Consider the following 26858-nt stretch of genomic DNA (forward strand, 5'->3'; position numbering starts at 1 on the left):
TGCAACTTACAGAAAAGTTGCGAGATATGTTACAAAGAACTCCTTCTCCCAGAACCTTTGGTAAGTTGTCAGTCTCATGCTTCATGACTTCAAATACTTCAATGTATGGTTTTCTTTAAAATAAAATCTCCTAAGTGACTAAAATACAGCTATCAAATTCAGGAGATTAACACTCACACATTACCACCATTTAATCCTCAGGTCTCATTCGATGGTCTTTTAAAACAAAAGGATCCAAAAAAAAGGGGGGGGGATCCAGATCAGCATCATATGTGGCATTTAGTTGACCATGACTCTTTGGTCTCCTTTGGTTTGAAACAGTTCCTCGGCAGTGCTTTGACTTTCATGACCTTGAACTTTTTAAATGATCACAGGCCATTCAATTTACAGAATGTCCCTCAAATTGGGTTTGCCAGATTTTCCTTATGAGTAGATTCAGGTCAAACACCTGGCATGAGGATCATACCAAAGCAATACTGCATCCTACCAGGTGACACTATTTCAATCTGTCCCATTGCCGGGTATGTTCATTCAGGTCACTTGGTCAAGGTGGTATGTGCCAGGCTTCTCAACTGTAAAAAGTTACTCTTTTCTCATTTCACATTTAGTTAAGAATTCTGAGGGGGAGTTCCCGTCGTGGCACAGTGGTTAACAAATCCGACTAGGAACCATGAGGTTGCGGGTTCGGTCCCTGCCCTTGCTCAGTGGGTTAATGATCCGGCGTTGCTGTGAGCTGTGGTGTAGGTTACAGACATGGCTCGGATCCCGAGTTGCTGTGGCTCTGGTGTAGGCCAGTGGCTATAGCTCTGATTGGACCCCTAGCCTGGGAACTCCATGTGCCGCAAGAGCGGCCCAAGAAAATGGCAAAAAGACAAAAAAAAAAAAAAAAAAAAAATTTTGAGGGGAGATGCTTTAAATTCTAAATAAACCATTCCTTGAACTCCAAGTTTATTCATGAGTCCATACCTAAGTTTTATTGCAAAGTCGGTGAAATTGTGAGAACCTTCGGTTTTCTCTAAGTTGTAATCAGTAAGTACCACTTCTGAAATTCTGATGATCAAATTATCCCAAATCTGGCCAGTGGGAGCCTCTTCAAACTGGTTTCTGTATCCCTCTGAAAGATCTCCACTGTTCTTGAAGACTTCTTTCTCTGCTTTCTAGCACAAGATATTCCAGATTTAAACTTTTCTGCTCTAATCCTGCAATGGGCCATTTGTTGAAGAAGCTGGGGTTCCTTTTAGTGGAAAATGGTATTAGAAGCCAAGATCTAGGCACATGATATGCTCACTGCAGTTGAGGTACTGCTCCTCCCAGGTACTCTCACCGTCTTTATGGACACAGGTAAGAAATGCATGGACACACGGATGTATATAAACACACATGTGCACGCATTTCACGTCCATATTGTTTCTATATTTAGCAATACTTATTCAAATTGGTGAGTTCACACCAATACTTCTGATTCCAATCTAACATCACAGGGTTCACTATAGTTTTCCTTCTTTCAATATTTGTAACTCCCTTCTCCAACGGTGAGAGTTGCTGGCTCCCGTTATCCTTAACATACATACTTATTTGATCGACCACTACCCCATATTTAACCTGTCTCCCAGTGCTGCTGCCACCCCAGCCTCACATGGATGCCCTTCTCACCTCTCTTCCCGTCCGATATACCACAACAGACCCTCCCTGTAAGTGAAGGCCTCCTCCTCCTCCTTGGGCTCTGACGCCCCAACCGGACCGCCTGCCTTCTCTGTCTATCTAAGAAGATTCATGACCGAAGTGTTCAGGAAGGAGAGAGGAAGAGAATAATACTTAAAAAAGAATCCAACGCAGGGAGTTCCCTGGTGGTCTAGTAGGTAGGCGTCAGCGCTTTCACAACTGTGGCCCAGGTTCAATCCCTGGACTGGGAACTGAGATCCCACGTCAAGCTGATGCACCCTGTAATCACCCTGTAATCAACACCTGTACCCCCCCCAATTAAATGTAAAAATATAGTTTTTAAAAAGAATAGCCATTAAATTGGAACTTGTGATAATTCAGGCAGCCAAGTTCACTTTTGCATCATCTCTGAAGAACAGGTTTGTTAAGTAAATTAATAGTGTAAACAAGCTTGTAACCCAGATGTTTAACCTACTTAAGAAAAGTAATTGTTTTCAAGCACTTTAAAATCACTGGGCATGTGCTTGCCTTTAATTACTATCTAATTACAAATGATTTCTATTTTCTTCATTATAGCTTTGACAAGTCCTCTATTCGATTGCACTTAGGAATTACTACTTAAACTCGATACAGTTAAGCATCTTTTAAAAATGTCTCTTTATTACTAATCAATTTAGCTTTTCAATTAATCCTCTGAAATAAAGTTTTTAATCACTCAGTAATTTCTCTTAATCAGGCTGCTCAAAAAGAAAAATGCCATTCAACGGCCATGCAGGACTGCCACCAAAGTCCTGCTGCTCTGCATGCCATCAGAACTGGCTCCATTGTCCTTGTTATTATTTATTATGAATGCAGTGCCAAGGATCCCTATAAAGCCTTTGGTTTCCATCATTTGATCGCATATTTTATTTAAGACACTCTGCTTTACAAAACAGGGATTTACCATCAACTGACAAATTATCCTGCGCTGCATTTAAGAAGACTAAGGGGGAGAATACATTCTGGATTTAGAGACTAGTCCCTCCACGTCCTCGTTTAGTTAGTGGTCTCAGGGCGGTCGCCAAGCTTTGGGCACACTGCCTTTCTTACGAAGATCAAGCCACTCTCCACATCAGGTTGTCATGAGGTCCAAACGAGGCCATGGGAAGTACCTCCTATATAACAGGCACTTAATGAACATGAGCTTAGGTTCTTTCCCCCTCAGAGCCTCATGGAAAAACTCAGTATGATTCAAAGCAGTGATTTTCAATTTGATCACACAGAACCTCAGAAAGAACCCATATGGGTTATAACTGCGAGCTAAAACTGTGTCTGCCTATCGCGGCCCGTGACCAAAACATGGGAAACATGAAGAAACACCAGCAAGAGTTCTGTGACTTAAACTGAGGAATGAGGGAGTTCCCGCCGTGGCAAATCTGACTAGTGTGGGTTCAACCCTGGCCTCACTCAGTGGGTTAAGGATCTGGTGTTGCCGTGAGCTGTGGTGTAGGTCACAGATGTGGCTCAGATCCTGCACTGCTGTGGCGGTAGTGCAGGCTGGCAGCTGCAGCTCCAATTAGACCCCTAGCCTGGGAACCTCCATATGCCATGCGTGCAGCCCTAAAAAGCAAAACAAACAAACAAAAAAAAAAAAAGGTAAAATGAGGAATGAACTTATCCCTTACCCAGAACAGTATCATATTCAGAGGGGGGGAAATGGGAAATAAACAGGCTATATGTTCTACTTTGATTTCCAAATAAAGGTGCCAACTAGTCTTCGAGACCCCAACTATTCCCGGCCCGAGGGCATTGGGACCACTGAAGGCACTATATCAGCCACGGGCTGTAGGGATGGGGGTGGCTGTTTGTTTTTTGCCCAACACCTCTGTCAAGTACCAGTGACTAAATATTATGATTCAATATCTGACAAAAGAGAATCACGTTAATAAAAATCCATTAGTGATGGAACACTGTAAATCCGCTATAATAAAAAAAGTTGTTTTAAAAATCCATTAGAGGTAAGCAATTTTTAAAAACCAAAGGTGTTAATAATGTAATGCACTAGGGTCATCCTGGCAGTGTTTAAAGGGGGGGGAGACAAAGACAAAAATGCTAGTCCCCGAAAGTGAACCATGCGAAGTTCCAGCAAGTAAGACACAGCCTCAAGGGAAAACACCAGCATCAGGAATGAACCTAAAAACTGCCCCCAAACAACGCTAGGTGGTCTGCTTGTTCTGCATATTCAATACATGAAATGTAAGTTTCAGTGTGTGGTTTTGGTGTGTTGTTTCTTTTGAAATCATGAAAATTTGTTTACAGTGAAAGGATAGAAGATATAGTGGCATTCCTTCCAAACTGCCTCAAGAGCAAAACCAGATGTTTAAAGAATGCAAACAAAATGCTGAAGTACCATGAATATACATCGTTGTCTCTGCAAATGAAGTCTTGTCTTCATACAGAAGGAGCAAGTTGTCTACGTGTTTCATCTGCAAAGCCTCCGTGCTTCCAAATGGGCTTCCAAGCAAAGGTCAAAGTGTCTCCTGGGTTTGCAAAGGGCCTAGACTCTGAGTGACTGTCACAGGCCTCAGACACAGGTGGAGGGCACAGGGCCAGGGGCTAAATGCTTTACCCAAAAGAGGTCTAACTAGTTATCCAGAAGAGTCCACGTCTAAAACACATGCAGACTCTCCCCAGGAAGAGAACACATTCCCGTTTGTCAACCCCCCCAAACCACTGCAGACACTACCAATATTTCTGCAACAGGCAACACAGCCAGATTCCTTTCCTTGTATTTTATTGTTGTTGTTATTATTATTATTTTTGCTTTTTAGGGCTGCATTTGCAGCATATGGAGATTCCCAAGTTAGGGATCAAATCGGTGCTGCAGCTCCCGGCCTACACCACAGCAACCCAGGATCTGAACCCCATCTGTGACCTATACCACAGCTCATGGGAATAGCAATGCCAGATCTTTATCCCGCTGAGCAAGGCCAGGAATCAAACCCACATCCTCATGGATAACAGCCGGGTTTGTTAGGGCCGCACCCGCAGCATATGGAAGTTCCCAGGCTAGGGGTTGAATGGGAGCTGTAGCTGCTGGCCTATACCACAGCCACAGCAACACCAGATCCGAGCAGCCCCTGAGACTTACACCACAGCTCATGGCAGTGCCGGATCCTTAATTCACTGAGCAAGGCCAGGGCTTGAGCCTGCGTCCTCATGGGTACCAGCAGGATTCGTTACAGCTGAGCTATAATGAGAACTCCCCAGCCAAGCTTTTCTTCACTCTCCACTCTTCAAACTGGTGGAAGTGCCAGCTGTTCTGGCTCTTCTTCTCAGTTTAGTGGAGGGAGGACAGGTGAATAGAGAAGATGCTACCTCTCGGAGAACTCAGAGACTGATCTGCATTTAAAGTCTTCTCAGAATTCCCATTGTGACTTAACAGGTTAAGAATTCAACATAGTGCCTGTGAGGATGAGGGTTTGAACCTTAGCCTCGCTCAGTGGGTTAAGGATCTGGCACTGCCACAAACTGCAGTGTAGGTCGCAGATGTGGCTTGGATCTGGTGTTGCCGTGGCTGAGGTGCAGACTGTAGCTGCAGCTCCGACTCGAGCCCTAACCTGGGAACCTTCATATGTCACAGGTGCGGCCTTAAAAAGAAAAAATTAATAAGGTCTTCTGTAATCGTGAAATCTATTTCCTATTAAAGGATGTCTAGACATGAGCAAGCCAGGCAAAGAAAACTAACAGTTCTAAATAAAATATACTGTTGCCTAAAACATACTTTCTTTTTGGGGGGGCTGGGCCCTCAGCACGCAGAAGTTCCCAGGACAGGGATAGAACCTGGCCATGGCAGTGACAGTGTGGGTCCTTAACCTGAGGAGCTACCAGGGAACTCTTATTTTTCAAAAGGGAGCAGACAGTCCACAGATCCCTTCCATGCCGCCTCGAGTATTTCCTAGAAGGGAAGGACAGCTCAGCAACTTCAGGAAGCAACTGCAAAGTTACTCGGCCTGGAAGAAGCTCTCATGTCTGCTTTCTTCCCAAGGCAAGAGGGCCCAGTGCTCCGGCATAGAGATTTAGCAGCCAAGACTGTCCAGGATGCTTCGGACCCGAGCAGGCTTGAGCAAGGCTTAATCCGTAGTTAGCTCACAGGATTGTCATGAGGATTCAAAGTTAACTTCTATGAAGCACTTAGAACAGCATGCCTGGTATTTAATAGAGGAAGTAATACTATCTTTCCCTTCTAGTTGATACGTTCTCACCTCCTCCAACCCAGACCCTCTCTCTTCCTATTCCTTCAGGTCCTTAGCCTGACCCTGCTCTTATTTTCCTCCCCACCCAGCCTGGACACTCAGGAACATTCACCAGCATCCCCTGAAGACTTCACCCCCTGGCTAGCCCACACCACCTACTCCGGCCAAGCCTCACTCAGCCTCAGACAAGCCCCCGCTCACCGCGGGCTCCGCCTTGCCTTGCTGGGAGGAGCCTGCCCAGCTACAGACCCCTGCAATCACAAGGGAAGGGTCTCAGCCAATCCTCAGAGCGGGACTCGGTCTTCCTGCAGCCCTTTTCCACTCAGACTTCACCTCCTGTTCGACCTCAAGGAATGCCTCCCATGCAGAGTATCTCCCAGGGCAACTCCCTCAACTAATAACGCTTCCCTCCCCAAGGCTGCGCTGTCACCCACGCAGCACTACCTCAGTTCTCTTCTCAAACCCTCTCCCCTGTGTTCAAGCCAACCAGCTCTATCGAATGCCTCCTGGATGCCAGACTCGGTTTGTGGATGGCGAGGCTACAGAGCTCATCCTTGTACCTTCAATAGTTACCTTTCGACCTGTTCCTTCCCCTTAGCCTTCTGATTCATGCTATAGAATGTAAGCCCCACCAGAGTAGGGATTTTTTAAAAAAACTATTTTGCTCACTGCTTTATTCCTAGAGACTAGCACAGCTTCTGAAATATATAAGGCATTCAATAAATATTTGTTCATTCGAATCATCCTTGATCCATTTATTCATTTAACAAATGCTCACTGAGCACTCGTGTGTATGTGTATGTGTATGTGTGTGTGTGTGTGTGTGTTACTGGGGTTACAGAGGTGAACATAACTAGTTCCTATCCTAGAGCTGCTCACCGTAGCGACAGAAAGGAAGGAACCCGAAAACCCACAAGGGAGACCTCCCAATGGGACAGAGTGGAAGCAGGAAGAACAACGATGTGCCAGACCTCGATGGAGCCCTGAGCCCACCGCACTGAGCTCCTAAAGGCCGAACCTAACTGCCCTCATCCAGGGCTTATCTCGGCTGGCCCCCGGGGACAGCGGCCCGATAAGTATCCTTCACTTCCCTAAACGCCTTCCTGCCCGGGCTTTTCTTGCATCACCCCTTTTCCTGTTTTCACCCCGCCCCTCTGATCATCAGCTAAGGGGGCACTGTCACAACCATGGCCTAGAGGACCATCTCTGTAAGTAAACGGATGGTTCCCAGCTTTCCTCCTGAGCTCCAGACCCTCGTGACCACGTGCCGAGTTATACTAGATGTTCAGCAAGCATCTGAAACATGCACAAAGCAAACACACAGCCTGTCAGCCCCATCCTCACCCTTCTACATACCCCAAACCTCTGCTCCACCCACTGGATGCCCATCCCAACGCCTGGCATCACCCACTCACCCAGCCTGAGCTCGTCCCTCTTTCTCATATCTGACAGATTTCACCCCGAAAGTGTTTCTAAGGTCTGGTCTTGGCATTTCTACTGTCACTGACTTAATTTACATTCTCCAATCCCTCCTCCTGCATCGGATCCTCAGCGTGGAAGTCAACTGAGGCAAGCTGAGTTGCTTTTCTATTTTTTTATTTTTTATTTTTTGGGCCACACCTGCAGCATATGGAGGTTCCCAGGCTGGAAGTCAAATTGGAGCTACAGCTGCCAGCCTACACCACAGCCACAGCTGCGCCAGATCCAAGCCGCATCTTCGACCTATGTTGCAGCTCACGGCAATGCCAGATCCTTAACCCGCTGAGTAAGGCCAGGGAACCTGCATCCTCACAGAGACAATGTTGGGTTCCTAACCCACTAAGCCACAACGGGAACGCCATGAGTTTTCAAAACTGCTTTCCACAGGATAAAATTCAAGTTCCTTAGCTCACAAACCCAACCAACCCTTCCATTCCCCTCCGGACAGCCTACACTTGGGTCCTACCCTTCCCCACTCCCTAACACCTTGCCTTTGCTCATGCCATTTCCTCTGCTTGAAATGCTAGCCATAAAAATTATGCAAAGAGCAGCTAACCTTGACTCCAGGCACCAACAAGGACTATTATCATGCCCCACTTCACCAGTGAGAAAGCTGAGGCGCACAGGTATTACTTGCCCAGCACTGGGCCAACCAAACCACACACCTGTCCCAACTTCAGGACCACGGTTCTTGACCACTGTGTTCTATCACCACCGCCTTCATCAAGCGAGTCCTCATTTCCCTTGAAGACTCTGTTCCAGTGCCCCCTCTTTGGTGGAGACGCCCCAGTCTCCTCTGCCTCTGCCTCCACCTCCAACCTCTAGGATCCCTTGGCATCAGACCTCCAACTTTATTACGGGCAGCCTCCTATGACTGGTTGAGTTCCAAAGATAACAGCCAGGTCTCTTTATCTTTGTACTATACCCATCATCACCCAGTGCCCAACACAGAACTACTCAGGTAATAAACAATTTTCCCAAGGACACAGGACGCCTGCGCACTCAGGTCTACCCAGCACACCCTGCCTACACTGCTGCCCCCAGCCTCTCCCTCCTCCCCTCTCTGCCCCAGGACTCTGGGGATGGAGAGTCAGAGCCCTGGCTGGGCCGTCACTCCCACAGCCGGCCGGCCAGCTGATAGCATTATCACCGCAGGGCAGGCCAGTGAGCTGCGGGCCACACGCGCCCCTTGATTAAAGGAGTAAAGTGCATCTGAAAAGCACTTTCTCTCACTGCAGAAAGACAGGGGGGGCATGTGATGTGTGGTTGCCAGATTTAAGGTCTTTGCCATTTAAAATGTGAGAGTAGGATGGTGGGCACAAAAATTAAAATGTACATGACAGAAAACCTGCCATGGCCATTATTCGCAACTCACAAAGAGCCAACAGGCGGGCAAAAACGTACATACATAATATTATCTAGTTCTGTGACCTACTTGCTATTTCTACATAACCACCACGACTTAAATAGGTGACCCCTGAACAACGAGGGTTTGAACTGCGCGTGTCCGCTGACACGTGGATTTGTTTCAACCGTAAGTACTGAATGGTTAGTTGAATCCGCAGATGCAGAACTGTGGATACGAAGGGCTGACTGTACAGTTACACTCCGACTTTCACCTGTGCTGAGGGTCGTCGGTACCCCCCAACTCCCGCATTATTCAAAGGTCAACTGTATACCTTAGGTAACTTTAGGTTTTGATTATTATTCTAGATTCTACGACTGCTTCGCACCTGATGGGGCTGGCTTGTGTTTTTTTTTTTTCTTACATTAAAGTAGAATGGTTTATCTGCTTGTGATATATTCAGAGGGAGCAAAATAATTTTGTTTTTAAGTGTCAGGGCCACACAGTGACCATCACCACCGTCAATAAATAAAAAGCAAGGAAGGTAGTCCCAGAACTTGAAGTAAGGCTTCTTCCTATGAGTGAGGCCAATAAAGCCAGCAAGCACACAGTTAACTGTAACCTGCTGAGAGATGGTCTATAATTAGGGTGGTTCCCAAACGCTGAACTTGAGTACCTGCGTCCATCTGCATTCCCTATGGAATAGTTTTCATAAAGCTACATTCAACGTAGTCCGTATCCTGAGACTGTCCATTCGACTCTCTGGTTAAAGCGTTTCTTCTTTAAATGACGGTAATAAACAATGAGTTTTTAAAGATGCCTGTACTTGGCAAATTTAAAACTGGTAACTCATGCTGGGCCCCAGTACTGCGGTTGCAATGGTACAGCTCTCTGAAACCCAAGTCTGGGACCTTGGGTTTTAATTTAATATCATATTAAAGTGTCTGAAGAGACCTGGGAAACAGCCAAATCTAGCTTTCTTGACTGGGCTGTAGTTTTAGAAAGGAATAATTAAAATGGAAAGCACACCACGCATCTCCTCAAATTGTGCCTAAAAAACAAAAACAAAAATCTGGTGCTTAAGATTTTATATATACACAACACCTAAGACTACCAATGCGTATTACCATCTCAAAGACGCTAAATCCTGGTGGTAAGCAAAGCAAAGATCGCTTTAATTCAGGAAAGACCCCTTTGAATGTTTTGCAGGCAAACCTACTAGTACCCTGACAAACACAGGGAAATGCTGAACTAATCAAATGTATTGAAATGTGCCTGCAAACAGAATGCGTCTTCCTAAAATCTGGAAAAGGGGCAGGGAATCACCCCACCCCCACCCCAAGAGAGAACACGGCGGTGCTTTCTGTGGGGCTTTTCCAAGAGAAAACACATAATTTGGTAATAGGGTGTTTTCTAAAATCTGGGGTGGTGGGGGGGACACATACATATCTCCATTCCTCAATACGGAGAGCCAAGTCCTTTTGGTCTAACTGGAGCAGTCTGGATAGGGAGGATAACATTTTGGTCCTCAAGAGTATCCATCTCCTACAGGTTGAAGTAAAAAATTAACATTTTTTAAAAATAATGGCCGCACCGTTGGCCTATGAAAGTTCCAGGCCAGGGACTAGATCTGAGCTGCAACCTATGCCACAGCTACAGCAACGGTGGATCCCTTAACCCACTGTACCACAGTGGGAACTCTCAAATTAACTTTTTTTTTGTCTTTTCTAGGGCTGCACCCGCAGCATATGGAGGTTCCCAGGCCAGGGGTCTAATTGGAGCTGTAGCCGCTGGCCTATGCCAGAGCCACAGCAACTCAGGATCCGAGCTGTGTCTGTGACCTGCACCACAGCTCACGGCAACGCCGGATCCTTAACCCACTGAGAGAGGCCAGGGATTGAACCCACAACCTCATGGTTCCTAGTCAGATTCGTTAACCACTGATCCAAGAGGGGAACTCCTCAAATTAACATTTTTAAAAACAGCTTATGCGAGTTCCCTTGTGGCACAGCCAGTTAAGGATCCCAACATTGTCACTGCTGTGGCTTGGGTTGCTGCTGTGGTGTGGGTTTGATCCCTGGCCTTGGCAATTCCAGATGCCTTGGATGTGGGCAAAAAATAAATAAAATAAAATAGCCTATGAATTTGGTGTGATTACTGAGTGGACCGATATATTTGATTCTAAAGACCAGCAAAACTGGGGACCATATGCTGGACTACAGCAACCCAGGAGAGGGCCCCTAGAACTTCTTTAAATCTCAGTGAGATAACTCACAGTGGAGGGTTAAATCAGTTTAGCGGTGGGTTCAGCTTTTCCAGTTTCTGTTTTACTTCATAAAATGGACTTGAATAGAATATATCAGAATAGAACACATCACATAGTATCAGAAAGTAAATCCTTTTGCTTCAGCATATACTTTATGTATGTACAGGGTCTCAATACAAATTGTATTTCTTAGTGCAGATCCAATCAAAAGGTTTGCAAGCCTCTGTTCTAAGCGATCCAATTATCTGCCTAACTTCAGTTTATAAATAGGAACTTCTTGGCATAAAAAGAGCAGCAATTATTTTCTGCAAGCAAAGGGGTAAAAAACAATGGCGCCGAGAAATAACATGCTCACTGCTCTGGGCTCCTGGGAGGAAGGAAAGGGATCTTCTGCTAGGTGTCTGGCCATTAAAGGGCGTTACTCAAGCCCACCCCTACACAGTCTGGTTTTTACAAAGGCAGGGAGAGCCAAAATGCACCTCTAAAGGAAAACAAAAATGTAAGGGATTCATTTCCATATTGATTTAAAAAACAAAAACAAAAACAGGACTTCACAGAACAGCTGACTCCCCAAACTCTTAAAGGCCACTCACCTCACAGAAAAATAAGGTCCTCTAGGTCTGCTTCAACGCAATCGTGCAGCAACCCAAAACCAATGCCTGCTTGCCGGTGTTTACAAGGTTGGTTCCAAGCACAGCTAAGATCATTTCTCTCTTTTCAGGTTATTGTTTAGAAGGTCTGATTAGCAACTACAAAGCAGTATAGATCAATGAGATCATTAAATAAAAATCTTTGAACCTGCTTGTTTATAAACCACCCATATTTAGTAAATATTACCCTGGCCCAGGACGTCAAGGAACACAAAATGAGTGTAATACTCTACGGCCAAAGAGACTGCCAAGGAGAAATGAGAGTCAATCAAGCACAAAATCATCAGCCCTTCGGCCTGCTTTCCCCCTCACACACCTCCACCCTTGCTAGAAGGCTGGGACCACTGACTGAAAGCTTCGGAGACCCCTGGAAACCTAATTTTGTACCTCCCCTCCGCACCCTGAAGCCATCATCCCACTGACTCCTCAGAGTTCAAAAAGGAGGTGGGAGTGCTCCCACCCCTGCAACTGATTCTGTTTTCAGATATAAACCTCTGCACCTAACATGTCTGAAATAGGACACAAAGTGTTAGTTTAAGAACTTCTACCAATGCACTACCCTGCTGATCTTGGCCAAAACAATTTTTTAAATTCCTGTTAGAATGTGTGTGTTTAAAAGTTCATCTCCTCAATGCACACTTAGGATCTGACCCTTCCAGTTCTAAAAATTTCACTAGCATTTGCCAACATGTGTTCTAAGTAACACCCATTCTGTAAAACGCTTTGCGCTGCGATGCTCCGGCTATTTCCTAAGTGCACATTAGCTGTAAGGTTGCCCATCTTACTTTGCATAAACCCTCCCTGCGCAATTTCCTCTGCACTTCTTTTTCTTTTTCAGTCGCACCTGTAGCATATGGAAGTTTCCGGTCCAGAGATCAAAATTCAAGCAGCTGCAACCTACACCAAAGCTGCGATCTATGCCACGGCTGCAGCAATGCTGGATCCTTAACCCACACTGGGCCCAGGCAGGGATCAATCCCACACTGTACTTCTCGTATGCATTTTTAATGAGGCTACTGTGACTGAGAATTTCCACCTGTATTTTAATTAATTTAAATTTTTAAATTGATAACTTATTTCCATTATTTCCATAACTTTTTTTGTATGTTTGGAAAACTTGGCTATGTGAATGTACTTTTTCAACTGTAAATTTTAACAAATCTGAATACAGATCAAGCATTTCCAACAAAATTTCAATTTCAAATTGAAATATAAGTATAAAACACATCAGGTTTGGGAGTTCCCGTCGAGGCTCAGCAGTTAAGAAACCTGACTAGCATCCATGAGGACACAGGTTAGTTCCCTGGTCTTGCTCAGTGAATTAAGGATCCGGCGATGCTGTGAACTGCGGTATAGGGTCGCAGATACGGCTTGAATCCCGAGTTGCTGCGGCTCTGGTGTAGACCAGCAGCTGCAGCTGTGATTTGACCCCTAGCCTCAGAACCTCCATATGCCACGGCTGCGGCCCCAGAAAGACAAAGACAAAAAAAAAAAAAAGAAAAGAAAAGAAAAGTAAAGACAAAAAAAAAAACCCAACACACCAGATTTGGAAAACTTAACATTGAAAAAAAAAGTCAAACATCTCATTGATACTTTAAAATCTGTTATATGTTGAACGGAAAATATTTTGCACATACTGGGTTAAGTAAAATACACACAATTAAAGTTAATTTCATTTGTTTCTTTTCACTTTTTTAATGTGACTCCTGGAAAATGTAAGATAACATTTGGCTCACATTCCACTTCTACTAGATGGTTCTGGCGTAATCTAATGATTCCCAAACCTTTCCCACTGGAGTGCCTTCCAGGACCAGGTCCGGGGATGTTGCCATAACCAAACGTCAACCCTGCTGCGCAGCATCAAAGCCCGCTGACCGCATCTGAGACGGTCCTCTCCTCGTCTTTGGTGACTGTTAGTGACTGTCTTGCACAATCACCTTTCTTTAATCCCGTCCCAGGTCCTCCTCCTCTTCCTGTCCCCAAGGCCCCATTTTCAGTTCACTTTTCCATTCTCCACACTTCCATGGTGACCTCATCCACACTCAGCCTCAACTATCACTTCCACATGGATGACTTCCAATTCTTTGTCTCCACTTCTGACCTTTTTCTCAAGCTTCGGCTCCACACTGCCTGCTGCCTGCTAAGCAGTTCCATCTGGAAGTCCTACCAACTTTTTTAAACTCAGTAGGTCTGACTTGCGATTCCTCATCTTCATTTCTGCTGAAGGTTCGAATCATTTACCTTGAAAACTTAAGAGTCCCTGGTCCCTCTTCTAGCCCTACTGCCACAGACTCATCACAGCCCCTTTCACAACAGTCCTTTTTGCCCCAGTTTCCTAACCGGCCTGCCTGTCTCAATTCTCCCCTCAGTCCTCCCTCTCCCAACCTCCCAACCCCACCACCCCCACTCCTCCTCTGCCCCACTGCCAGCCTAGCGCTCTCAAAATGCCACAAGGATGACACTGCTATCAGACTTCAACAGGTCCCCATTATCTGCCACGGCAACCAAACCACTCAGCAGGCATCCAAGCTCTCTCATAGACATCCAACCTTCGTCAATCCCCCCTGAACACAACTAATCCTCCAGCTACAACGCCCTGCCCTTAAGGCTACTCTTAACAGTTCTGCCCAATCTTCAAGGCTCAGCTCAGATCCAAGGCCCTCATAAAGCCTTCTCGGATCAACCCAGTAAAATCAGCCTTTCTCCTCTCTCAAACCCCTTCTGATTTTCTAACGGCAACCACTGTGGTAATGGGAGGACATGGGTCGCCTTATCCTCTTTATAAAACAGTACCCCTTTGATGGCATCCAACAGCACTGGCATTACACATTGCCGTCTTTGGACATCTTACCAAAGAAATCAACTTAAGGGAAATTTTAGTAAACTTGGGACTACTGATGATTCTCAAAGCTCTATCTCCACTCACATATCTCATTACTCCGGATGTTCATTTGGATGTCCCAAGATTCAGTAACTCCAAAACTGAACTCATTGTCTCAATCCCACATCCATCTCTTGTCTAAGTGGAACCTAACCCAGTGAATGGTACCACAATCTCAACAGTAGCCTGTGCCAGAATAGAGGTGTCATCTTTAATTTCCCCAACCCTCGTCTTCTTTCGCCCAATGAGCAGGTCCTGAAAAATCTCCCTGAGAGTCTCTGGATTTAGCTTCTTCTTCCCAACCTGCTGTCAGTCCAGACCACTGTTACCTGAGATTACAGCAGCAGCATCTGGTCTTATACCCAACCCTCCAGCCATCTTCTGTGGTGCAGCTAGAAAGTCCAATCTGAACAGATGAAATTCCTGTTAAAAATCCTTTAGTTGTTCTCAAGATAAAAACTTCCAAACATGATGTATAGACTCTTCTATATCTGGCCAGTGTTTACCTTTTCAGCGTCACTTCTCATTTCCCAGATTACCTCTTCCCTCACACACATTACACTCCAACCACGACTAAATACTCTACATGCAGTTCTCCAAATATGCTGAAGTCCTCTCTTGCCTCAGGGCCCTTGCATAAGCTGGTCCTTCTATTTCAGTTGGGTGTCCCTCTTTTGTAATCACTCAACAACCTGAGGATGGGCCAGGCTCCTTGCATTTATATCCTTTTTAACTTTAGCAATGGCACCTGGAAAAAAATCTTCCTGCTACTCCTATGCTAGCACTTACCCAATATCTAGCATGTAGTGAGATTTCAATAATTATCTGTTGAATGAATGAATAGATAAAAATTTTGTCTTTGAAACAAATTCCAAAGTCAATGAATAAAAGCTGTGTGTCATCTATATTAAATCAACGGCACTGGATAAAGTGGGCAATCGACCTAAATTTATATTTTATCTGTCTTTTGAGTCAAAACTATTAATAGTTTGGTTAAAAAAAAACAGAGTTTACACGTACAGGCTCAGAATAATGAAAATGAAGGGGAAAACACTGTATTTTACGTTCTCCTTTGTCTTGTAAACTCTCAAACCAGTTCATTCGAAACCACTGAGAACCTTTTGATGCAAAACACAGAATGTATGAAAAGCAGCCAAGCACATGTGGACACATCACAGAGGCAGAGCCTGAAGGAAGCTGGAGAGCATGAGGAGCCGGCATCAGACCATAGGAATGTAGGCACTTTAATAAAAGTCCTTGTCCAGGCTGAAGCTCAGCACCATGGGTGCACGCGCTTCGTGATCCTGGGAGGTATGTGGGGCCACAGCAGCCTTTCTAGTTTATTTAACAGAGAGAGGGGGAGAGGGGGAGAGAGAGCGCAAAGGGGAAGGAAACACTTACGAAGCAACGAGACTAGGTGCCAGCCCTTGGGTAGAGCATTTCCTTTATGCTTCACCACAGGTCATCCCCACTTTGCCAATGAAGAAACAGGGGTTTATGGTCACACAGCTTGCTCCTGGTGACCTTAAACCCAGGTCTAATTCAAATACTTTTTTATTGAGCACTTGCTTGTGCTAAGCCCTACCCAGATGCTGAAGGATTGAGCAACAAGCAAAACAAAGTCTGCTCTCGTGAAAGCTTATGGCTTTGTGGGGAGTGAGGCAGCACACACAGATAATGTGACTTCAGCTAGTGACATAACTAAGGGGTATTAAAAAGTAAAGCTGAGGGAGGTGATAGTGCAGGAGACAAGGTTAAGTGGCAGGGTTCTCAGAGATCATTTAAAAGATAATTTTGAGGAGATACTTCGGCAGGGCTAAAGAAAAATGCATCGAGCGACTGTCTTGCCAAATCTTCAATGAAAGCCTCTAGAACTACCAGAAGCAGAAGTTACCATTCACATCCTGATTATCGGTAAGGGACCCACAGGTGAAACGAACTATAGTGCTCGCCTAGTCATAACCCAAAGCAGTAGGTACGATGGTCAACAGATGGCAAAAGTTTCCACATGAACTACTGGTTGTTCCGGGTGGCGGGCTGACCATATTGATTCTTAGATTCCCCCAGCACTGACACCAGTACCTGGCATAATAAATAGCTGCTGAGTATTTGAAGGAAGAAAGGAAAATATGTGAAAATGTCACCATCACAGATTAAATCCCCTTTCAGGACAAGCGGCATCCTTTCACCCCACCCCACTCCATCGGCAGTCTTAACCACTAGAAGCAGGTGAGGGAAGTCAGATTAGCGTAAAGCCTTGAACAATACTGCACTCGGAAACAATTAGCATGTGCTGCCCCACTCCCCAGCCCGTGGTCAGAAAGCCCACCTCTAAGTCACAAGCTCTACTTCAAGAACATCGAATATCCAAATGATAACTAAAAATTAATAAGGAGTAATTATTTGGCTTCTTTAAATAAGGGTTCTGCTAAAGTATCTACAAAGGCGACTTGCGGCACCCAGGGCCTGTTTCTTGTTTTTAAGGCCCCACCTGTGGCATATGCACGTTCCCCACTAGGGGTCGAATTGGAGCTATGGCAGCTACAGTTGCCGACCACAGCCACAGCCACAGCCACTGGGATCCGAGCCAAATCTGCGACCTACACCACAGCTCATGACACCAGATCCTTAACCCACTGAGCGAGGCCAGGGATTGAACCCGCATCCTCATGGATACTAGTCGGACTCGTTACCACTGAGCCACAAAGGGAACTTCCCGGGTGCCTGTTTTAACTACTGCACCCAAAGCACCAAGGTGAAGCTGCTGATTCTGTACTATTACGTCTCTCCCTGGACTCTCTCTTTGAGGGTAGGGACAAACTACATTCATCTGTGTGGCCTCAGGGCCTCGTCTAGTTTAATCGGCAGAAGGTCGATGATTATTCTGAGTCATAAAAATTAAATTTCTCCAAAGCTTTTCCGTCATCGGGCGGTTGGGGAGCTCGAGGCCCACCCCTCGCCGCTGCTATCCTCTGGGCCTGCCCACCCTCACGTACCACTCTTGCCGTGTCTCTTGTAGGGTGAAGCGCTGCAAAGGCCTTAGAAGTCTGAGCTTCAACTTTTAGAAGTTTATTTTTAAAGGACTGTCCCAGTGGCGACAGAGAATAACAAATGGCCATTCAAAGCAGAACAACAGAGTTGAGTTTGTGCCATATACCGAAGATGCCAATGTTTCTTTTCTGGCACACAGATGGAAGGACTGGAAAACAGTTTAAAAATAAGTTACCACTTCGGATAGACAGGCGCTATCAATTTTTGTGATGTTTCGGTAATATCTTCAAAATGAATCTGTGACATTTCTTTCTGCGACAGAGTAACGCTGTGAACGTTAGTATCGTCGCACAAATAGACCCAGCGTAAGGATACAGGGAGTGCAGGTGGGGAGCCTTTAGTGAGGGGGTATTAATTCTCTCCTCTGCACACGCTGCCTCGTTTTTTAAAAACCGCAACATGCAAGTTCGGATGTCCCTGGGTTTTTGCTCTTTCGAACATTAGCCACATCGCTCAAGTTTTTAAAGCTTCGTTTCACACTGCCAACAGAAAGAACACGGCAACAAAAGGCACACGTTAAATACTATCCATCTGCACCCCTGATTTACTACTCATTTTTATTTGCTTCTGAATTGCCATGGCTTTGGTGTGCCCTAAGCATTGGCTCTGCAGGAACGGAGATCCAAAATGGCAGCTGAGCTTCTGAAACTCACCAGAGCCATAATGCTTAACATACGTGAAACCACGTCTTAATTTAGCTCACTTTTCAACCTGTCTAGGGGAGAAGACTATTTACAAAAACATTTCAAAGAATCAGATGGGCAGTCTGTTAATGTTCATTATATCATTCTTCTTCTTGCCTAAAAGAACAAGCACCCTGCCTCGGGTTCCTCTGCTCTGCAAACTGAATTAACCTGCTATTCACATGTTTACATAGTCCACGAAAACAAGCGAATGGTAAAGCATGGAAAGCGTAGGTTTTTCTCACTCTTCTTCTTAAGGCCAACTTAGGAAATGGGCGTTAAATGAATCAATCGTCTAAGAAGTAAAGCCCCAAAGAGGCGCTTTCATTTTCAGAAACAACAACAACAAAAATCAGAGCTCTAATTTTCCTTAGGTATACCACAAGGCAACACTTCCTATCCCTACGGTAGTTTCTATGTCTTTTCCTTTAAATTCAAGCTGTAAAAAAAGATTTTTTAAAGAGACACATTTGTTCCAGATTACCTCTTTAATGTGATGTTTCCAATCCCTCTTACACAAAAGCTAAACTTGTATCACCAAAAAAATTTATACTGAATTTAAACCATCACTTCTCTACTTACTTCCATTACGAACATAATAACATTAATTTTAGAAAGAATAATAAGATACTTGCTCTTTAGAGACAGAGAACTTTAATTATCTTTATGTATTCAAATGGGAAGTCTTTTTGTTAAATTAGCGTGAAAGTCCCCTCATCTACACACAATTGGCCCAAAGAAACAGGCCATTTTCAGCACAAGAGGCCAATCCATTTTAACAGTGAATAAAGCTTTTGAAAGCACTACACACCCTCTTCCAGACTGTCAAATTTTCAAAATAGTCCAGCATTTTTTCCATTTTTTTTAACACTTTCAGGCCCAGCAAGCATCTTATAATTAGATTAATTAAAAAAGGAAACAACAACAACAAAAAACCCCACTGCTCTTTCACATCAAAATTATTCCATTTATGCTTAATTAGCTTTAATCCAAGTCTACATATTTAATGATGGGGATATGACAATTCGATCCATTTGCATATTTTAAATGCCTTTTCTCAACTATACTTTGTAACAGATTTAGAAGACCAATCTCTTTCTCATGCCAATATGCTAAGACATAAACCAGGAGGATACAAATAAGGGGGGGGGGGAGAGAAAGAAAACAAGGCCTCTGGGAGCCGGGATGTGCTGAGGGGGGTGGGGGCAATTTACCCGCCACATCACAAACTACAGTCCTTTCAGCCCACCAGACCCAGAAGCATTACATCACACCCTCACAATGATAGGGGGAGGTGGCTCTGAGAAAGCAAGTTTTCAGCCTTCTTCCCTCCCTGTTCCCAGGCTTTCTAGAATCCTGCACTAGGAGTAATGGAATTTAACTTCAGGGCACTGCACAGTTTCGGGGGTAACCAACCTCCATATACAGACAGCTACTTATTTGTGTGACCCAAAATGATCACCTCACAATGGGTACGTGGCTAAAACCGGCAACTACACACACAGATGCTGATTTGCGCTGAAAAGCCCAGTTCATCCGTATAAAATCAAACAGAAACTGTGATCTTTGAGAAACGAAGACGACCAATCCGCGGGGAGAAACTGATAGAGAAATAACTCCTAATCGGGGTGAAGAGCTGTTCAGATCTTTAAAACACCATGTTTACACCAGAGTCCTACCATTTGGTTCAAACCACGATCAAAATAAAAGCGCATCTGGCTGCACATTTGAGAACACACACAGAGACCCGGTGCCAGTGAGCGCGCGCGGTGAGAGGGGTGATCCACACATTGCTTGGGAGGTTTTCACGCAGGGGAATCTACAAACCCCAAACCTCCTGGTGTTCACTCGCCCCCAGCCTGATGTTTAAAACGTATCAAGTCTTATTTTAGGTTTTACATATTTCTAAGAAGGATGGCCTAGCTTTAAAATTTTTTTTTAAAAAAAAGGGGAAAAAAAAAAGAAAAAGGCTGTCCCATGGTGGTGCTTGCCCTCCCAGATCCTTTGTCGGCCTTAGCAGCCGAAAGAATGCAAACCCATTTATATTTATGCAAATTTTTGCAGCAGATTTAAGGGGGCAGGGAGAGGTCTGTGTATTTTAAAAAAACCTCTTTCTAAATATCAAATTTCCAATTACTCGCAGCTTCGTTTGTTTGCCAGACAGAAACGATGATGAAAATCTGCATATAAATTAAAAGTGCAATTAAATCGCTTCGAAATCAAATATTTTACCAAGGCTTTTCCATTTCTAAAATGCCGAACCAAAAGTACATCACGGATCTGATTTACACAGATTCACGAAATGTCTGAAGCCAGTCTCCATGCTAGACAAATGTCGATTTGCAACACCACTAGTGAAAACGGTTAGACAAGATCCATATAAATCAATTGGTTTTAAAAAATTGAAAATATTTACCAACCTCATAAAGTGCAGCAGTGCTTAAATCCAGCAAATTGAGGCATACAAGGTAGAAATGGAAATGAAAAAAGGTCCAAAAAATGATTTCTTTTTGTCTATCTGTTTTTTTGTATTTTAAATATTCAGAAACCAGCAGAGACTCTGTCGGCCATTTTGGCTTGAACTAACTCTCACACTCACTCTCCCTCTTGCTCTCTCTCTCCCCCTCTGTCTCTAAAGGAAGCAGCTTTTTGTGACCTTCAAATAGAGGCGGATCATGTGACTTGGGTTAGGTTTGTCAATCAGGAAAGGGGAGGGAGCTGGGGAAATGAAGCTGCCTTAAAGGGAAAGCGGCCCTTTTCCACTCACTTTCATTTCTGAAATGCTGTTATCTCATACTCTCCACCTACACACGCGGAATGTGAAAGTGGCAACAGCATAAGGGTAACAGATGAACAAAATATAAAAACCTTTATTGGTTTATAGAAATATGCTCAGTTGCTAACGATTCTTGCAGATCCTGGAGCTTGGCTTGCCACAGTTACTCTCTGGATGTTTGGGCAAGCACAGGCTGGCAAACTGCTCTTTCAAGGGGGGCTTAAACAACACCTTACCCAAACAAGACTTTCATCTTTAAAGATTAGGGTGAAATATAGGGCACGACTGATCTCTAACAAGCACCTAAAACGCACAGGAAAAGACTGAAAGGAAATATACCAAAGTATAAACTGTGAATGCCAGCTCAGAGAGGTTAAGCAACATATCCCAAATCACACAGCTAGAGAGCTGCAGAACAGTGACTGGTTTCCCATTTGAACTCCACATGGACCTTTTGGGGGCGTGTGTGTTTGATATCTCCTTCACCTGCCCCAAATAAAAGCTAAGCTGCAACACAGCAAACTGGCAGGTCTGAGTCACCTCTAATCTCCTCCCCCATGTGAGGAATAGCTCAGCTGCTGACCTGGAGTAAACACGAAATTGAAAACCTACCTGGCATCCCCCATGCCCAAGTCCCTTCTCACTCAGTGCATCTTGCTTTCTACCCACCAAAGAAAAGCACGCTGGGTTTGCATCTCTAATCTCCAGGGGTGAAAAGGCTGTGTAACCTCTTTTTTTTTTTTTTTTTCTTTTTTTTTAGGGCCGCACCCGTGGCAAATAGAAGTTCCCACGCTAGAGGTGGAATCAGAGCTACAGCTGCCAGCCTATACCACAGCACACAGCAACGCTGAATCCAATCAGCATCTGTGGCCTACACCACAGCTCACGGCAACACAGGATCCTTAACCCACTGAGTGAGGCCAGGGATCGAACCCGCAATCTCATGGATCCTAGTTGGGTTCGTTAACTGCTGAGCCACAAAGGGAACTCCAAGACTGTGTAACCTCAGTTAGGCTTCGGTTTTCCCATCTGTGCAATGTAAGGACTGGACATCGCTGGGTGATATCTCTGGTTCCTTTCAGCTCTAAAACTCTATTCAGCTTCTTTCTTTGAGCAGTTTTGTTTCATCTTACCCTTGCCATCTCAGAAACCTTACCCTGGGAAAGCTTTTCCTTGACACTCCCTGTCTAGACCAGGCCTTCCTGTTCAACAGTCCCGAAACATCCTCTACCACCTCCTCAGAGTGCTGGTAACAACCGCAGTTCATTATTTGTCAAAGAACTTGCTTACAGCTGTTTGTATAAAGACACACCACACACCACCTCTTTCTTCACTGCTGTGTGAGGCCCAACACCAAGCCCCCCACGGCAGGTGACTGACTGACTGGACTGACTTCCATCTCCACTCAGAACGCTGGGCGGAAGAGGAGGACACGTGCCACTCAAACATGAGGAGTAACAGTCCCATCGTTTTCTGAAACTCATCTCCACCTATTTGTCTTAAGGACTGCCTGAGGAAATAGAGTAACTAAAATGATAGAAAGCGGGCACAAGTGCCCTGTGACTCTCAGAGTCCGTCCATCTCTAAAGCCAGAAAGGGTCGGAATCCACAGTGTGCTTCTCCCAGACGAACGTAATCCGACATGCCAGCCGGCAGAGAAAGGATGGATTCTGCAGGCCCAGCATTCCTTGAAAAGGAGCCTATGAACCCTTCTAAATCCCGCACGTTGCCATCCTGGCTCCTGGGTCTTTGTGCAGGCTCCCTCCTTCGCTTCTTCCACTCTGACAGCCGAAGAGGACAGGAGCTGTTGCGGGGCAGGCAGAGGCCAATGCCTAGACGATCTGGCAGCTTGAATATTTATGGCATAAATGCTTCCACTGTCCTCCCACGGGCCCAAGGGGAGCAGGGGCCAGGACCTGGACTGACAATTGAGATGTAGGCAAAAGCAGGAAACTCCTCAGATGGAAATTTTGAATATTTAGTCTATTTTTATCCCTCCAATACCTTCCAGATGAGTTACGGGAAGCTAACTTACGTGGGACATGCACAACATGTTAAAACGCATGGAGACTGTACAGCTGCCTTTTTTAACTTGTGACAGACACGATTTCTTTATGAGACTGAATTTGGCTAAGTCTCCCTTTCTCAATGTAGAATATTATTGTACCAACGTGTTTATGTGTTACCTTTTAAGTGTTAAACAGCAAGCTGCACAAAAAGTCGAGAAACATAAACACATTTGAAAGAAAAATATTAGTTCTATTTTCAAATAATGTGATCAATATTTTCCTTCAAGCTCCGGGCATCTTTTTCTGGGTGAGATACCTCTTAACTTTAAGCAATCAGTCCAACTGTTCATCTGAAAGAAGGAAGTGCAATAAATGCACTATTTCCCCTGTATTTCCAGGCATTCTGGACTCTGCGATATATTTATTGTACTTTTTAAATATTAATAATTAGTGGTTTTATTTTTAAGATTTAAAAAAATTTTTTTTCTGCTTTTTATGGCTGTACCTGTGGCAAATGGAGGTTCCCACCACAGCTCACCACAACGCTGGATTCTTAACCCACTGAACAAGGCCAGGGATCAAACCCGTGTCCTCATGGATACTAGTTGGGCTTTCAACCCCGAGTCACAATGAGAACTCCTAGACAGTGTTTTTAAATTATATTATTGGGAGTTCCCATTGTGGCTCAACAGAAAGGAACCCAACTGTGTAAGATGCACAAAGAATTAGTCACTGAAACTACGTCAGCTATGTGTTTTCCTGAGGGAATGCTACCAAACTTCTACCAAATAGATAATTTCCACATTATCCCTACTGTTCCAGAATCTTCGGAGATAGAAGCCATAACAAAAAAAATGCAGTCTGTACCCATGAAATATAGGAAGGCCAGTCACCTCTTTCAAAAACAAGACGCCACACTCTACACTTACCATTCATTCACGGACTCCAGAACCATTTTTTGAGCATCTACTATGTATTACGATACTACGCTAGAACCAAGCCCAGGAGCGTACAAAGAGGATTTTAACACCTTGAAGGATAGATTCATGCAAAGACATAATTAAAACACAGCATGGTAAGTGTCATAATTAAAGTATAAATAGAGATAAAAGATAGCTATGCTATAGGGATACAAAGAACTGACTGCTGAGAGTCAGAAAAAGGTTCACAAGGGAAGGGAGATTGTAAACCAAGTCTTAAAGCGTGAGTAGGAGTTCGCCTTGCGGAGAACAAAGGAAAAGCAAAGGCTTCTCTCCGTCTTATCAACTTCAGTGCTACCAATGACAGCAACAAGGAAAGCCAACCAGAAAACATACAAATGTTAAGTGCTAAGCTGTTCAGGATCTTAACCCCAACAAAGTCAGAAGTAGAAAGAGGAGCCAAAACTACACTGGAATCTCTAAGGCAACTAGAATCCAAAATCTTTGGAGAATGTTAGCATTTACGCTTTTATTACACATTTATATATTAGAATGCTAGCAGACCTTTAAGGAACATTAAAAAAAATTCTTGGCATTCCCTTGTGGTACAGTGGGTTAAGGGTCTGGCAGCAACGCAGGTCACTGCTGTGGCTCAGAACTAATCGCTGGTCCGGGAACTTCTACATGCCACGGGCGTGGCGAAAACAAAAAAACAAAACCCCTTAAATTCTTTTTGTCTTTTCAGGGCCACACCCACGGCACATGGAGGTTCCCAGGTTAGGGGCTGAATCAGAGTTGTAGCTGGCAGCCTACGCCACAACCACAGCAACACGAGATCTGAGCCACGTCTGCCACCTTCCCCACAGCTCACGGCAATGCCAGATCCTCACCACTGAGAGAGGCCAGGGATGGAACCTGCGTCCTCACGGATACTAGTCTGATTCGTTTTGCTGAGCCACAAGGGCAACTCCTTACATTCTTAAACCAAACCTCAAAAGTCAAATCTGCATTTGGAGATGCCATCCCTGACACTCCGGTTTGAGTCCAGTGTCCTCCCCTGTGCTTCCTGGCACCCTGTATATACCTCGATGGTAGCACCTTTGAGCCCTGTTAGTAATGCTACCCACTTACTTGGTGCTTGCTCCTTCAAACCATGAGCTTTTTTTTTTTTTCTATTTTAGATCTGCACTCTGCATATGGAGGTTCCCAGGCTAGAGGTCCAATCGGAGCTACAGCTGCCAGCCTACACCACAGCCACAGCAATGTGGGATCCCACCCGAGTCTGTGACCTACACCACAGCACATGGCAACGCTGGATCCTTAACCCACTGAGCGAGGCCAGGGATCGAACCCTCAACCTCATGGTTTGTTTCCACTGCACCGCAACAGGAACTCCTGTTTTTTTCTGAATTTTCTATTTGTCAATTTTTTATTTTGTTTACTATTTTATTTTATTTTACTTGTCTTTTTGCCTTTTCTAGGGCTGCTCTCGCGGCATATGGAGGTTCCCAGACTACAGGTCCAACTGGAGCTGTAGCCACCGGCCTATGCCACAGTCACAGCAATGCAAGATCCGAGCTGCGTCTGCGACCTACACCACAGCTCATGGCAATGCCGGATCCTTAACCCACTGAGCAAGGCCAGGGATCGAACCCACAACCTCATGCTTCCTAGTCGGATTGGTTAACCACTGAGCCACTACGGGAACTCCTATTTGTCAACTTTTTAAAAGCTGCCATTTTTATGATTACTTTCCTCGCTGTAAGTAAATATTCACTTTGGTACCTAATTATGTATTTCAAATGAAATTTCTTTTTCTTAGAGTAGTCCCACAAAACCTAGATCTGCTCCTGGTCAGAAAGATGGGTCTCTTTGCCTGAACCGGGGCATCTGAGGGGGAAGGAATGCCTGGAAGACCTTAGGGAGAGACACTGGGCGGGAGCAGGAGGAGCCTTTAAACAGCACGCAAGTAGGCTAAAGGTATCTTACAGAGGCCCTCGGAAACAGAGAGTTCAGATGTGGAGAGAAAAATCTTTTTTTTTTCCTCCAAAATAATAATCAACTGGCTTATAGGTAGGGACACTTTGGGAGAAGAATCGTGATAAAAGCGTGTCAGTTGGGGAGTTCCCACTGTGGCACAACGGGATCAGTGATATCCTGGGATTGCTGGGACACAGGTTCCATCCCTGGCCCAGGGCAGTGGATCTGGCGTTGTCACAGCTGCAGCTTAGGTTGCAACTGCAGGTCCAATCTGATCCCTGGCCTGGGAATTCCATACATTGCAGGACGGCCGAAAGAGAAAAAAAAATTGCGTCAGTTGGAATATATTTAACAAAGCAGTATATTTAAGAGTATATACTTATATATTTAAGGGTATATAAGCAGTATATTTAAGACTTAAGAATGTATTTAAGAGTTTCCTGGTGGCCCAGTGGTTAAGAATTGGTGTTTTCAATGCTGTGGCCCAGGATCAGTCCTGGTCTGGAAACTGAGATCCCACATCAAGCCTCAAGCTGCTGTATGCCACAGCCAAAAGGGGAGAAAAAAAAAAAAAAAAAAAAAAAAAAAGCACTGAGTATAAAGTCAAACGTGACAGGTTATCAATTCACTTTTCCTCTGCTCCTGGAGTTAGGATTTTCAGTCACCCCACCTCAAAGGGAGTGTCGACAACAGGGATTGTAACAGTCCGTGGGAACTACTGACCTCTTCATTTATTCAATATATCCTTAGTGATGCCTTCTGGTGCCACTGGCAGTGACCACGCTGGCCAAAGCCTCTGTTCTCGTAGAGCTGATGACAGAGCGTAAAGCCATAACCCGAACCTGCACTGCCTGCCTCCTCTTCACCATGGTCTCCCCGTCAGCTTCTACCCAAACTTTAGTTCGCAGAGATTCCGCGGGC

General features: G+C 44.8%; 1 protein-coding gene and 1 long non-coding RNA gene across 7 annotated transcripts in view; both read right to left on the reverse strand.

Moving 5' to 3' along the window:
* TNRC6B (trinucleotide repeat containing adaptor 6B) overlaps positions 1–26858 on the reverse strand; it is a 247943-nt gene that overhangs the window by 116258 nt on the left and 104827 nt on the right. For 2 of the 6 annotated variants that reach the window (XM_021092846.2, XM_084955176.1), the window contains exon 1: positions 20673–20886. The exons of the other annotated variants lie outside the window; for them this stretch is intronic. In XM_021092846.2, the coding sequence (XP_020948505.2) occupies positions 20673–20677 (5 nt within the window). In that variant the 5' untranslated portion in view covers positions 20678–20886. Of the gene's footprint in view, positions 1–20672; positions 20887–26858 lie in introns of those variants that run through there. 6 annotated transcript variants of the gene reach the window in all.
* On the reverse strand, positions 1503–18048 carry LOC146403114 (uncharacterized). The gene is made up of 4 exons (XR_014803010.1): positions 17515–18048; positions 11581–11736; positions 7644–10266; positions 1503–3198 (listed from the first exon to the last, which is right to left on the reverse strand). It is a non-coding gene; the product is annotated as an uncharacterized LOC146403114 (long non-coding RNA).

Source organism: Sus scrofa, chromosome 5, assembly GCF_054392235.1.
Source record: "Sus scrofa isolate SSC_HxYL_T2T_F1_AM1 chromosome 5, Sscrofa_HxYL_maternal_Yorkshire_Landrace_v2.0, whole genome shotgun sequence".
NCBI lineage: Eukaryota > Metazoa > Chordata > Mammalia > Artiodactyla > Suidae > Sus > Sus scrofa.